Here is a 14632-nt window from a genome sequence, read left to right on the forward strand (position 1 = left end):
TTCAGCGAAAAGACCTTTGCCTATAATACGATAAAAGAAGATTTTACATTGAGATGTTGTTGCTCATTAATATTTTATAACTTTTTGATAATTTTCGAATTTAACAGCCCTGGTGAAAACATGATGATTATTACAAACGAAATCCCTAGATCATCGTGACCACGATATAAAGTTGTTCCTAAATATATCATAAACATTTATTACATATGCCACATAGGTTTGCAGATGTTATTATTTGAGGGAAACGTCACAGCATTAATGACATCAACGACTCATAATTGATATTTTTCAGTTAACTCAATTTTTCCTATTTACATACCAATTTCAGAATCCACCAGTTTTACAGAAAAATCGGATGTGGACAAGTTTTTCAAACAACTTTCCTTTGCAACATCGATGGGTTTTCTCCCTCGCTTGCTTTGCAGTCGAAGCATTATTTTGATGGTCAGAATTGTGACCAGTAAAAACATAACAGGATCAACAGTCTATATTTTGCTAATCTGGATTGAATGAAAAATCTCAACAGCATAAATGTAGTGACCTAATCTGACAATAACCAGCAACCTTCCTCATAATGAGGTTCAGAATCTCTGCGGTGTAAGATACTTCCAAAATATTATTGCAAGCTTGATATGACTCGACCTTCTGTCAACTCACTGGCTAATTGATAACATGTAGCAGAAAAGACTCGAATCACTTCTATAACAACACAACAGATTATTGTAAGCTAAATGGTTGCATTCATTCACGTATAAAGTTACTAATTCCCTCTTTGCATCCACCCCACGTGCGAAAGAAAACCTGCAAGCGTGTTTAGTCTCCGATAGTTTTCCTATTACGTCACTAAGCCCGCTTTGAAAAGGAGTTGTAAATGAGGGTCCTTTTCAGTTTATCACCCTTTAAATGCAAAATACAGCCTGCACGACCTTCATATTTTGCTTGTTTATCGTCTCAAAATTATCAAACCCACACTCAAAAAATCGTAAAAACATATGCCTGAAAATCAAAAGATTTTTGCATAAACAAAATGTCCACTTAATGTATGAAAATTATACCCGTCGAATATAAACTAGCAGATCTACCGTCCGCTCAAAATTCGCGAAATATGCAGATACATTGAAAATATTGGAGGAACACAATATTTTTAATACTATTTTTTTAAAGAAAGAGAGCTTTCAGCAAAAAAAACTCAAAAAATTTAGTTACGGAAGGTGTAATAATTAAGTGGACAGGAAAATGTCGACTCAATTTTTCCGTCTACATAACTGTCGCTATTTTAGCATGGTGTGTCTACATAACTACCGTATTAGATATATATATATATATATATATATATATATATATCCACAAGGCGGACGTAAACGAAAATATGGTTGGTACAATCCTAATTGGCAAAATAGATGTCGCCACACCATTATACATCATGAGCGTTAGTATTGAGTAGTCCTTTAAAGTCCACGACATATTTGCGCTCTCTGTCCAAGTTAAGTGTAAATCCTTCTTCATCAAATCCCGGGAATGTAAACTTGCTAATACATATGTTTGATTTCCATTCACAGCTTCTCCATTTTGTTCTTTCGGCTGTTTTGTACCACGGTAGTTGTTTGTGTCCACTTCCATTGTTAAATCTTTTGATGGTTCTGACGGATTCGTTAAGTCTACTTGATGTTGTTGCTTTATTCCAAGCCAGATAGAATGCCAATACTCGAGTAGCAACCGTACTTGTATCCGAAACTAAGCTCGCTAGTTTTTCTACAAAACCCACCAAGTCTAAGCTTTCTGTACACGATTTTCGGCGCTCCAGAAGTATGTGTGCCAATATGAAGGTAACAAATGTCGTTCGCCTACTTTACATCAAGTTGTGTAAATGAACGGAAGCTTATGTGAAGGGAGTATATTCACTTGGCTAATACAAACAGTCCCCGAACTGGGGGTAGAACTAAAATAGGGAAAATCGGAATAAAATTATGGCCTAACCCTAACCTGGTACACATCCTACAGAGTATCCGATTTTCTGCAAATAAAAACAACAACGAGTGGTTCAAGGGTTGTTTCGGGCGATTGTAATTCTGTAAAGGAAATCTCATAATATTCATCTCAACAATTAATATAATTCCCACTATTTCATGCTGTACTAACAGTTCGCCGAACTGTTGTAATTCAAACAGCATATTCGAATGCCTTGCTTTATAATAGTTTCACTTCATAAGTAATACCAGTACTTTTGTCGAATTGAACTTCCCAGGAAGATAAATGGGCAAAGACTACCGCTAATTGATTCTCCCGACTTTCTCAATGTTTTTTTTTTTGTTGTTGATTTTTCAGAATGTCTTCAGCGGAGTTCCAAAGTCATTTTTCTTTAATCTCCTTAAATTGCCAATCTTGTACGCTTCCGCTGTGACAGCAGTTGTTTGGGAGTTTTTGCAAACATTCAAGGCATAGAAAATTTGAATCCTGTAAATTATGTGAAAAATGCAGATAACATACCCTCAACTTTCTCTTTTAGCTCATCGCAAGCCACACCAGGCCCACTTCTAGTCTGCTTTAAATGTCGTTTGCGCTGAGCGTTGTCTTGCTTGGCTTTATTTTTTATTTTTTTCCATGCATCTTTTAAATTCTCTGTTCTGCGACACAAGGTGCCAGTTGCGTTGAATTTAGCTTCGATTTGATATTATCATAAAGCTGGAGGCATCATCATTAATGTCGCAGGCTTTCACATTTTCTTCCAGGATTCTGTGGTGCCCAAGATTCTTGTAGAGATCATCATACAGCTCTTCATGCGATAAACATTTCTCGTAACATTCGTTCACTCCTTATGTCGAATCTACAGCCATTAGATGCCAGCGTCAGAACCGAAACATCTACGCACTCTCGCGGCGACATAACAGGGTTCATATCTACCTGGTGCACAATCAGCAATTTCCCTACACCCGGTGAACAACCCCCTAGAAAATAGTTTATCACTAATAACAAAATATCTACCATATATCGGTTATTGGCCCGACCGCCTCGTTCATCGACAATTTTTGTTTTGTTTTTCACTTTCTGGTAAGTCTCTGGAATTATCCATTTCGTCAAATGTCTGCGTGGCGGCACCTGGTAACTAGGTTCCGAATCCGCAATTAGTCGTATAAATCGTTCGTTTTCGACTATCAAATATGGAACAAAATACGCTCCAATCATTTCGTCAATTTTCTTTGTGATCCTTTCATAGGCGGGATGCGATGATTCATTTTCTGTTTTTCAGCGAATATTTGCGTAATAGTTTGCTGAGTATTCACATCCAGAACATCGACACTCCTTTTCCCAATCACGGCATTAATACTAAGCATTAATACATTAATGAAAGGTTCTCAAATGTTTAATCACCGAGCTGGTAGTATCAATCGATTAATCACTTTTATTTTCGTCACTCAAAAAAAAAAAAAAGGCAAAAAACGGTCAAACAAGAGGACCTGGAGGACAGGCATAACTTAATGAAGAAGTTCAAAACGTACAAGTACGTGCTCGTACACTAAAAACAGTCAAATAAAGACACGATATAAAAACGGGCGATTAGGATGTGAGACACTGATCAAAAGAAGAAAATACTCATTGGTCATTGCTACGAATATAAACTCGACGTTCTTCGATGCTCGGGGGAACATCTATATATAATGTCTCAGCCTCTCCCTCCTCCGGCTAAGTTATCTACTGACTACTGCCATTGCCGGTCTTTTTACCAGTCCATTTTTTTTTATATATCATTTTCCTATAATCTTCTATTTTGTCATTGTTTCCGTGCGTTAACTTTCTTCTCACCGTGTCTGATGTTATTTCACTGAACCTGCTGCTGCTTTTGATATATTTCAAACGCTGTTGTTGCAATATCTGCTCCTATGCTGGGCAATTCTCCTCCTAACCCTGATAGTCCTCCACCTACCTCTCCTGCAAGTGTACCTCCTTTTGCTCCTACGAATCTTCCTCGAATTCCCCCCGCTATATCACTTAATATCCCTCCACTACTCTCCCCATTTTTCGTCGCATTCCTCAGCACTGTGTTTCTTAATTTTTGAAACTCTGCCACTTCTTCCTTTTTAGCATTCGTAATATTTTTAACTCTTCTTATAAGTATCTCTATCTGTCTCTCTCTTTTTACTCCACCCGCTTATTTATCCCCAATATCTCCCTCTGATTCATCTATTCTCATGCGTAATTGTTGTATTTCTATATGATAACCCATCGCATCCGGCATAAATTCATAACTAGCTCCAGTCGCACTCTCTGCATACGCCCACCTTTGTTTCATCCAATTATACCAACTCATTGTGCCTGAAATATATTTTTATAACATTAAATATCTTCATAACGAGGAACAATATTGTTTAATCTAACTCTATATGGTTCAGTCACTCCGTCCTCGATTTCTATCATTATCCGGCACATCCACCCAACAGGGCCACAATCGCGATCAGAGATATGACGATAATAGCCAAAGCCATCCCAGATGATGTCTATTTTAATGTATTGTCGTAGTCGGTCCAGTTCATTTCGGTACTGTACTAATTATTTCTTGTATTACCAAACTTATTTGCCGCCCTCTGGCATCAATTTTGTCTAGTAGCTTTTTTACGACCTTATATTTGTATGTTATCTTTTATAACTTCTTTTATCTTTTTAATTCTTCGTCTCTTTCCGTGGACATATTTGTACTATTCTTCCATGTTTGACTTCAACTTATAAATTCCTATCTTCCCTCCTCTTATATACTTCTTTGGACGGCAGTACCTTACCCTGACAATAATGAACATTAAATATACCCATATTCAGCTCTGCTAGAATGCTAGTTTATTGTAAATGTCACAAACCAACATGATTGTTGGCGCAGAGCCTTGATTAAATCTTAATTGTGGAGCGCGGACTCTGCCCACATAGGGTGTACGGATGGCCAATACCAATACTCTTGACGACCAGGTTGCACTCCCAAAAAGACACGTACTATCACTGTATCAGCATAAGATGTTTTATTTTCTTGTGATGTGTTGCAAACAGTGTAAACCAATACGAACAGACAACGTAGTACGAACAATAAAGTGCGAACAACAATACAGTAGTACGGTTTTCTGAAATACTATGAAAATAATAAATACACAAATATTAAAAAACAAGATCGGGGCAGTATCGTATCAGTAGGCCTATATTATTGTAAACAAACCTTAATTATCTTTATTATGTCACACAATCACCTAATGACCAATTATGGCATCACTAACGGTTATAATAAATAAACAAACAAATTACCTCAGCCGGCATTTTCAAGGCCTGACAGGAAAACAAATACAGACCATGTACAACTTAGAATATAAAACTGTACGTATAAACTCACTTGACGTTGTGTCCTCAAGGGTTGTCAAGCAGTAACTTGAACATTAAATCACAATATCTTGACTGAATTACTTAGCAATATTACAATGACAACTGTGAGGAATATCAATAATACACCATTATTAGCAGTACAAATAAATACCCTACATATATCTATCACTACAAGCCTAAGTCGTTCACTAATTATTCAATTATAAACCCTAAAATACCACTCTCAGACAGACGTCTGCAGCTTCCAGAACCCTGCAGCGTGCGCAGTCCCCTGACGTCACTTCCACAAAGTCATTGTGGTGCAATAGCCAAGCATTCGATGAGCTGGTCCATGGCGCCAACTTGCGGGAGAAATATTAATATTTCAAGATATTGGCGATAACAATGATTATGACTGTAATTTACAAGCCATTCATTGTTATGCATGATACTTAGTGGGACTTCTGGCATTCCTTGGATTGAACAATCTTCATTAAATCTGGCTTGTATTTTGTTGTTGTCAATAGAAGCAGTTCTTTCACAAGGATGCCAGTCAGAACGTATCGCGGCTTGTATTTGTATTTTCACGTGTTTTAAGGTAGAAAAGACAGATTCGTAGACGTATGTAGGCCCAAACATTGACAATAGCCTTTGCCCAGCTCGTTTGACATTGGGGTATTTTTATATTTGCATGCATTTTTATAACTCGATAAAGTCCATTTCAGTTGGCCCTCCTCATGAAGATCGATCATTTCCAACTCAGTCGCAGGCTCATCTGAGACTGGAGAGAATTTTAAACAACCCGTTCCAGGATTAAATGAGTCGATAGTGTTTTGCCCGCTGGCATTTAGCAGAGTGGGAAAATTGGTTAACTTTCTTCCTGGAATATGCGCCTTGAACAGCTTCAGTTTATTAACAAACGAGAACACACATTGCACTATGTCGGGCAGATTTTTTAACTTGCCCTGCAAATTCAGGTTCAGTCTGTTCAAGTGAAAGTCCAGATCCATAATCCACTCGAGGTCCGAGCGCTCGGGATAGTTCTCTTCCATGAACAGCTTCACAGGTCACCCGAAAGCCCTTGATCCAGCTCAGTAATCGGATTGCTGAATTGCCGGTGGTTGAGCGCATGCGTGCAGATGTTCTTATCTGCATTTAACGATTTTTGGACACGTCAGTGTACATAACGATCGTTTCAATATTATGTTGTTGTTTTTGTTAGTATTATTATTCTCTTTCGTCATGATGAAATCGCTTTTCTCTTCGAATACTGGACCAATTTTCAGTGATTAAAGATTGATTTTTTTGCCAGAAGGGTATTTTCTAAATTACTTAAAAATTTCTGTGGACTTCAAGAGATTCGTTTTTTTATGTGTCGGAATAAAAAATAGCGACACGTTGTGACGTGTCCATATATTTGAGCACAGCTCTCTTGTTATTATAGTCTTCGTGACGTTGTCCAAATTCAACGAGTTAGACACGAGTTGCTCCCTGTGAATGATACAGTAATAATGATACAGCCCCACGAGTCTGTTCACACATCCGATTCTTACTGGCGCACCATCCGTGTTTATTGCTGCTATTTTTGATATGGGCAGATTTGCTTTTTCAAATGTAGCCAATATTGCTTTTCACATCTATGCCACGGGTCCTGTCTTTTAATGTCACGATATCAATAAGTTCTTTCTTGATTGAACAATCTTTTGAAACAGATCTTCCGAATATTCCCAATTCAGGCTTGTCTTCTATGTCACAGCTCTAATGCGACACGATGCAAGCGCCACAGTGTCTGAGTGCTTTATGAAATTATGGAAAACAGTTTCTGCTTTTCAGCTTGACTTATCAAATTGATTACCCTTCGGAAATTCATGGTCATGTTATCATGGAGTGAGGTGGCGCTGAGGATTGAGGATTTGAAATGCGCTAGCGATGGCTGACATATAAGGCAGAATGGTTTGCCATTACGTACAACGAAAGATATATGCTCTCCCACTCTGTTAAAAAGGTCCGGCGTTCATCTTCATATTTTCTTTCCTACCATTTTCAGAGCGAACACAAATTGTTTAAATATACTAATACAAAGACAACTAGTTCACGAAGTTCGAGCCTTCCCATTTTTATGCTCGGTCCGCATGTCCTATTTGATAAACTGACCCTAAAACTACAGAAATAAAATACTGTTATATTCAACTACTTACATTTGAATTCAGATGATACCTCTTCAGAGTTACCAGTAGTGATATGAGATAAATATTTTACCCCCAACTTTGCTACCCTAGCAAGGACGAAACGTTTTTTCTGCATTTCGATTACTTCCGTCAAATGGTAAGCTACGCGGTTGCCGCCGGTCTTCGTTTCCTATACGAGTACGACAGCCGTTGCAGTTCAATAAACGATTCTCACACCAACTAATACTATTATGGCGTGATAATGGTCGATTGCATGGTGAACTGAATGAAGAAAGCGCTCGCTTTTAAGCGACTTAAAAGAAGAATGAACTATGATTCATAAATATGACCATCGAAACGTGATGAATCGTAGTCAGCAAGTTTCTTCTTAGAATAACCAAGGCGAAAAGAGCCACATGGGACTCGCGAGCCGCGGGTTGGCCACCCTGCCAATAGATCTCGTACCAGGATTGACATGCTGCAACAGATATCGAATAAGTAGAAAGCAGCATCTTCACAAGGACTATTTATCTTTACAGAAATGGGAACCTGGGCTTCAAGGCTTGTGAACGACAAATAGTTACTTTATATTTTAAATCGCCACCACTCGCATTTCGGATTTTTCTTGGGTAAAAGGTTATTTAAAATTGATTAATTTAGAAATTGTTTTCGTGAGAGGCAACACATCTTTGCTCAGAACACAGCTTTTTTGCAGATTAACCTAAAAATTAAAATAAATTTATGAAACATCTACACATCTAGGTATTTCATTGGCGGACGTCATAAAGGTACCTTCCTTCAATTGTGTGGAGGCTAAACTGGGTGGTTATTTTGTCTTGATCTTTTGCAAGGGCACATCTTATGCTGATATCCTCACGAATTACGCAACAAATGAAGCACTGGAAAATCACGCAAAACGAGAAAATTCCGATGTCCCATAAAATGCACGGCGATAACGCTAACTGGATTTTTCCTGTACAATCACAATGGATGACTCAGGATAAATTTTCGTCCGCGAAAAATTTCGATATGGGAATAGGAAATGACCTATATGGTTGCTGCATGAGAAGGGCGTTTTATGTAGAAGACAACAACGATAAGATGCGTAAACATAGATCTCTCGATGTCCTGTATCACATGAACGACTTGAGGTATGACGACTAGAAATTATAAATTAAATACTGTAGTGACAGGATTGTCTAAGTTTTGGGTAAATATTGCCAAGGTAGCTTATAGTCGTCAGAATGGCAATGTATGTTTTATATTTTTTGTTCGTTCAGGCTAGTTTGTTGGATCATGCGCATGTCAAGCAGGGTCATTCAAATTCACGAGCCGTGTAAATCAAAATGATAAACCTTAAAGCTATATTTGACTCTAAATTGTTTGAGTTGTGCCTCAACTAATAGTCTGCCTCATAGCCTCTACTCAAATATTATTTTATATTACTGCATTTTTTCCACAAAACTTACTCGAAAATGCCAATTAAAACAGCTAATTATGACGGTACTAATCCTGCAATAACCTTAAATATTTTTACAGTTATTTACTTTATATCTAAGCATTTAGCTGTGTCATCAAACCTTTCTAAAAGCAAACATGGACTTTCTTAAAATTATTTTGTTCATCTCTCTCATCTGTGGCTTATTTGCGGAACTAAAAGTACCGGGTAAGATTTGTTTCGGACACAATTACTTGATACACTTTTTTCCACCGCTGGCTTCTGGTACCACGATTGTGAAATATTAAAGATTCCTTAATTTTTATAGAGAGATATCACTCTCAACGCCTATAATTCGGTACTCCCAAAATATTTGAACCAAGATGGCGGACACCGGAACGTGGTACCCATAACTTTTCGCCCAAGATTTCGTTATATTCCATTTCCTATTTTTTTCGTCAGCTGGAGCCTGCGTTTCCAAAATCGTGAATGGAAAACTTGTCCAGGTTGGAGATTGCAAGGTAAGATTTAAGTTTTTATCTTTTTTTTTTATTATTTACTATTTGAATCTGAGCAAGGCTTTGGATAGAAATCACTGTTATGTATAAAACTACTATTTTTCGGATTTATCAAAGCTTTGTTTCCAGAACTGCCTTCCCAATTTTATACCATGTAGCCTACTGGGCAAAGACAGTTGGATCTGGAATTTTCATCTTGCATTTCCTAAACTGTCTAAACAAGGCTTAGGACAAGCTGTTGGGCTCGACGCTCAAAGTACCGGGTCATCAGTTCAAACAATTTATATTTTTATTGAACACGTTTAGTGGACATAACGATCGTTTTGTTTTTATGTTGTTCATTGACACTTTTTGGACACCTGGTGGAAATATTGAAAAACCGCTTTTCTCTTTGATCACTGGACCAATTGCTTTGAAATTTTTAGTGGTTAAAGATGAAATTTTTCTCCAGAAGGCTATTACTTTTATCTATTTCAAATATTTCTGTTAGCTCTGTAAGATTTGTTTTGTTTGCTATGACGTCACCGAACGTTCTGCGGACATCGGACGCCATTTTGAGTCCTACTGTACTGCTTCGCTTGGTGTGAATATATTTGTAGACTGTGATCTGACGGTACGGTAAACCGTACTGCGAACAGACGTGTCCATATATTTGGGCGTAGCTCTCTTGTCTCAATATTTAAATCCCAAATCGTTGAGGCTGATTCGAATTTTGCTTGACACGCAACTTATATAATCTAATTCTAAAACAACGTATTATAATCACTTTACTAATCATCTTCATTTTATATTTATTTCACAGAAAGACGATGGCTCCGGTGAGTTCGCGTTACTTCGTGATATATGTTATGTTTGAAAAATACTTTCGTGATTGAAAAAGTTTGACAGACTTTTGAGCCATAACAAAACGCAATAGTTTTAAAATTATTTTTTATCGTGTAAGCTTATCAAAGTACTTTTTTGTTGAATCATCTCTCTTTCGAATATAGCTCGAGAAGCAACTGGTAGTTTTGAGCTACCATTCCTCAAATCCCGGAACATTTTTGCTCTGGCATTGCAAATTCAATTTATCACACTCAGTGCCGGGCATCGAGTCTAATATTCTTAACCAACGACGCCAACATAGCGCTAAGTTCCAACGCTCTTACCAACAAGTCCTTTCCTTTTTCGCTTGGAAACGAAGTTTAGTAAAATTTATTCACGACAATCCCTGTTACTTAAATGATTTGGTTCACACTTTGCAAAATGTATTTTTCTGCGATGTTTATATAGTGTTGCCATATTACGATAAGCAAAGTTAGTTACGGTCGTCAGCGAATAAAAAACTATGGACAATATAATATGATGAAAACTGGGTGCTCCCCAAGTACTAAGATAGTGCACATCCTGAACGAATACGTCCGGAGCGCCGAAAAATGATTTAAAAGCACCTTACCTTACACAAAAATAAAATATGTCAATTTTTTTTACAGAAATCGCCAGATTGATCAAGAGGAGTCGGGACGAAAAGAAAAAAGCTCAAAGTATTTTCATTTCTCTGATTTGATAATTTGACTACAAAATCTTTCTCGCCCGTCAGAACACTAGCATTTTATTTACAAAATATTTCAAGCATTGGACACTGGGTGATTAAACTACTAGCCGATTACGGGGGAGCAATTCTTACCACTTCATGGCAGCTACTGCCACGAACGTACCGCGGCGTCTCTTGCCTTGATTTTATGGCGCTATTACGGGTATTTATACAAAGTCATGTACAATATTTTAGTTTATCGTGCGGAATTATATCTACTTAAACCTAAACCTAACCCCAAATACATCAAAACTGTATTCATAAGAAAAGCGTTCCAACTTACCCAATATTTATCACCATCAGGGGCAGCCCTGCTATTACAGCCGACATGCCGTGGTTACGGCAGCAAAATTGGTGGTATTCGATTTGCTGCCGTAACCACGGCAGATCGCTATTGGTTTGTGGCAGCTAAAAAGTCAGTCGCCGTGGGTTTGGTCATAGCGGCCATGGTTTGGAAATGGTTTTGCGGCAGCTCTAGACGCCACAAAATACTTGAAACTGCACTTGCGATTACGTCTTCGTCCACCAACCTTGCACCTAAACTTGCTATATATTCTCACATCTGAAACAAATTTAATTTGCCGCTTTAGTATAGTTAGTTAGTTTTAGTGGCTACTCTTTCTATATCTGCTATTATATGAATACAATATTTCTGAGGTCTCATAAAACCGACACAATTTTATATTCGATTTTAATTTGATTTGTCTTTTTATTATAAATTATTTAATGACAGCAATAATGTTGTTTTCAGTTAAATGTGACGTCACATACAAGTCAAAGTGCTTCCGAGTAGTTGTGTATACGGTACTGAACGTCACCGTCAACGATGGCAAAGTCATTTGTAAATCAATGAAATACGGAAAACCCGCGAACATATACGATCAGAAGCATCTCAAGTTGTTGCTCACTTATCTGCGCTCACTAATTCCTGCTGGTAAGACAACGTTGAGCATCTGGACTGGGATGGAGTATAAGGTCAGTTAATAGATCACAGTCTAGCAGAGTTTGACTCATTTTTGTAAACTACACCGGGTTCAAGGTTGGCTCAAAGCTTGTCTTTAGCAGCGCGCTAGCGTAAATACCAATCTCATATGAGTGAAGGAGCTGGCGTAGGCCTAATAAAATTACCAAATAATGGGCAGGTTAATAACGATGCCTTATGATTTATTAATAGATTGGATAATTAGAAAAACCCAATATAGAATATTTCAGAATTTGTGATATTTTCAGTAATTTCACTCATTTTCACGTAGTTCTTAACACATCACTTGGCATACTTCGTCTATGACTACCTTTACTATAAAACTCATTACTGAAAGCAACTATTTTCATCATTCATCTAATATGTCAGTTGCGAACAAATTTTGAAATCGTTTATTCAATTGTTACAGAACAATAAGCTTTTTCTGTCAAGTGGAGAACCAATCACTATAGCAACCGAAGATTGGTTTCCTACCTATCCGAAATCCGATGCATTGAACACAAATGTTGCTGTTCGTGTCGATAACGATCCAAAGACTAAATATCAGAGAATGTCCAATACACCACCATCCTGGAAACGCAACGGTGTCATCTGTGAGATATAAAACCTGACAGAACTACGTTGACGGACTGAATGATATAACGACAAAGAGTTCTCACTTTTTATTAATTACTTATATTATTCATTTACTATTATTAACCGTATAACCTATGTTTTGAAGTGGTCGCCTTGTCTATCAAAACTCTTGCTCATTAAATCAATTTCATAGTTATTATTTGTGGATTTTCTTTATTATTGTTTTATCAGCCAGTTGACACAGTTTGACACGCATGAATATTTGAAATCAGATTTAGAGCTTTAAAACAGTATGAGAAGACTATTCACAAAGAAACATGGCGCATCATGCTCAGGAATATTCTCGCACCTCTGATTCGCCAGCGCGGGTTTGAATCCCGTACGAGAGAGGATTGCTACACTATGACTTACTCCACCACCAAGTGAACAAATACCTGGCTAACAACATGGACCGGTAACCGGACTTTTATTGTCTGAAACATCTCCATCGTTCTTTTACCGCATTAAAGTTACTATGACCCAGTTTAATTCTTATTTAAAATTCTGGCGCTCCTGAAGTATGTGTATCAAGATGGCGCACAACCTGAACATAGTGTGTGTACCCGGTTAGGGTTCAGGTTGTGCGTCATCTTGGTGCACCTCTTTCCGGAGCAGATTTTTAGCATTAATTCAAGTCTATAAATTCAGACATTTATTTTTGTCATGCAAAAACAATATAATTTAGTTACTCAAACGGGATTGTATGCAGGCAAATTGTCAATGTCCAATTGCTTCAACTCCGCGCCGTCGTAGAATGGCTCACGTAACAACTGGTCGGTTACCACCACCATCAAGTCCATTCTTTCTAAACAAATGACTGACTAACTATTACCACTCACCACATAGACTGATAACCGTGAGAGACCGTGGTTTGCCATTTAATTAATCCGTATTATCGTGTTTCCTCTCGCCTGGGATAAATAAAAAAAACTAATTATATTTCCAATGTTAAACTTACCTGATTCGGATAGTACTTCACCTATAAAATGCAGATGGAAAGAAAATCTAACGGATGAAAAACGGTTGCTTTGTACAATCCTAACTTTCAAAAATCCGGCACGGATAACGCTAACATAGTGATGAATCAATATATGCGTTCCATAATACCATTCTATATACTTAGGCTTACCGTACGTCCCGATTTAGGCGGGACAGTCCCACTTTTCAACGTCTTGTCCCGGTTTCCCGACAGGTCAGCCAAATGTCCCGCTTTGGCGTTCAATCAGTCAGCATAATACAAGAACGATACCAATTAGAATGTTCTTGATACTGTTGTTGCCGTATAACGTACCGTTAGCCTTTTCGCTGAGAGTGGGTGCGTGGTTTTGTTTGTTTCGTAGTTTTGTTAGCGGATAATTGCTACATTTTGTCACGTGTTAGCCCCGTACTCCGAAAGAGTGCTAACGATAACGGGTTTTAATTGTAGTCCCTCCATGTAAAATTTGAAGGTGCAAAATTCCCAGGTATGGTCTTTGGAGGCGTCCCGCTTTGAGATCACAAAAATATGGTAACCCTATACAGTATATAATAAACCTGATCATAGGATAGGATTTACATATTTATCCAGGGAGATGAAAGCCAATAAGACGACTCAAGACTCAACCATGGCGAACCACGGCCTCACGTCCCGTTCTGCATGGGATTAGTTAGTTGACTCTCGTAGTATTTGTACCTGGCATTATGGCCTTACACCAACCTGGCACACACACCACCCATATGTCCTATTATGATGCCTTTATGCTGCAATGTCCTTAACATATTTTAATCTTTAGTTATGTCCAAGTAATAAATACAATATTTGTGCCAATTTGGCACGCCAAAACATCCCATACCATTTCTCCATAGAGTTTCGTAATTTAGATCAAATGATGTGATTTTCTTGAAATGTTGGTAATTGCTTCCTTCCTAATTCTACTTTCTCATTAACGTGTTTCCCGAAAATAAGACAGTGTCTCATTTCAACTTTAATTTAAAAAAGCTTACAGCAACAAGAAAAAAAAACAC

At 37.7% G+C, this 14632-nt stretch overlaps 2 protein-coding genes across 2 annotated transcripts in view; both read left to right on the forward strand.

Annotated features, from left to right (window-relative positions):
• The first annotated feature begins 6437 nt into the window (after positions 1 to 6437).
• The window catches only part of LOC120342765 (leucine zipper transcription factor-like protein 1), a 35387-nt gene continuing 27192 nt past the window's right edge, over positions 6438 to 14632 (forward strand). The window contains exon 1 of the mRNA XM_039411728.2: positions 6438 to 6448. The gene's annotated coding sequence lies outside the window, so the exon portion shown is untranslated. The remainder of the gene's footprint in view (positions 6449 to 14632) is intronic.
• LOC120343336 (uncharacterized) lies at positions 9059 to 12742 on the forward strand. Its single transcript, XM_039412473.2, has 6 exons — positions 9059 to 9168; positions 9403 to 9461; positions 10261 to 10276; positions 10931 to 10981; positions 11783 to 12006; positions 12423 to 12742. The coding sequence occupies exons 1-6, from the start codon at positions 9099 to 9101 to the stop codon at positions 12615 to 12617; spliced, it is 615 nt and encodes a 204-aa protein (XP_039268407.2). The 5' UTR covers positions 9059 to 9098; the 3' UTR covers positions 12618 to 12742.

Source organism: Styela clava, chromosome 3 (genome assembly GCF_964204865.1).
Source record: "Styela clava chromosome 3, kaStyClav1.hap1.2, whole genome shotgun sequence".
NCBI classification, from domain to species: domain Eukaryota; kingdom Metazoa; phylum Chordata; class Ascidiacea; order Stolidobranchia; family Styelidae; genus Styela; species Styela clava.

Coding starts and splice junctions, on each gene's coding strand:
- LOC120343336 (XM_039412473.2), top strand. CDS start 9,099: ATGGACTTTCTTAAAATTATTTTGTTCATCTCTCTCATCTGTGGCTTA. Junction 9,169..9,402: donor TGCGGAACTAAAAGTACCGG/GTAAGATTTGTT, acceptor TTTTTTCGTCAG/CTGGAGCCTGCGTTTCCAAA. Junction 12,007..12,422: donor GGACTGGGATGGAGTATAAG/GTCAGTTAATAG, acceptor CAATTGTTACAG/AACAATAAGCTTTTTCTGTC.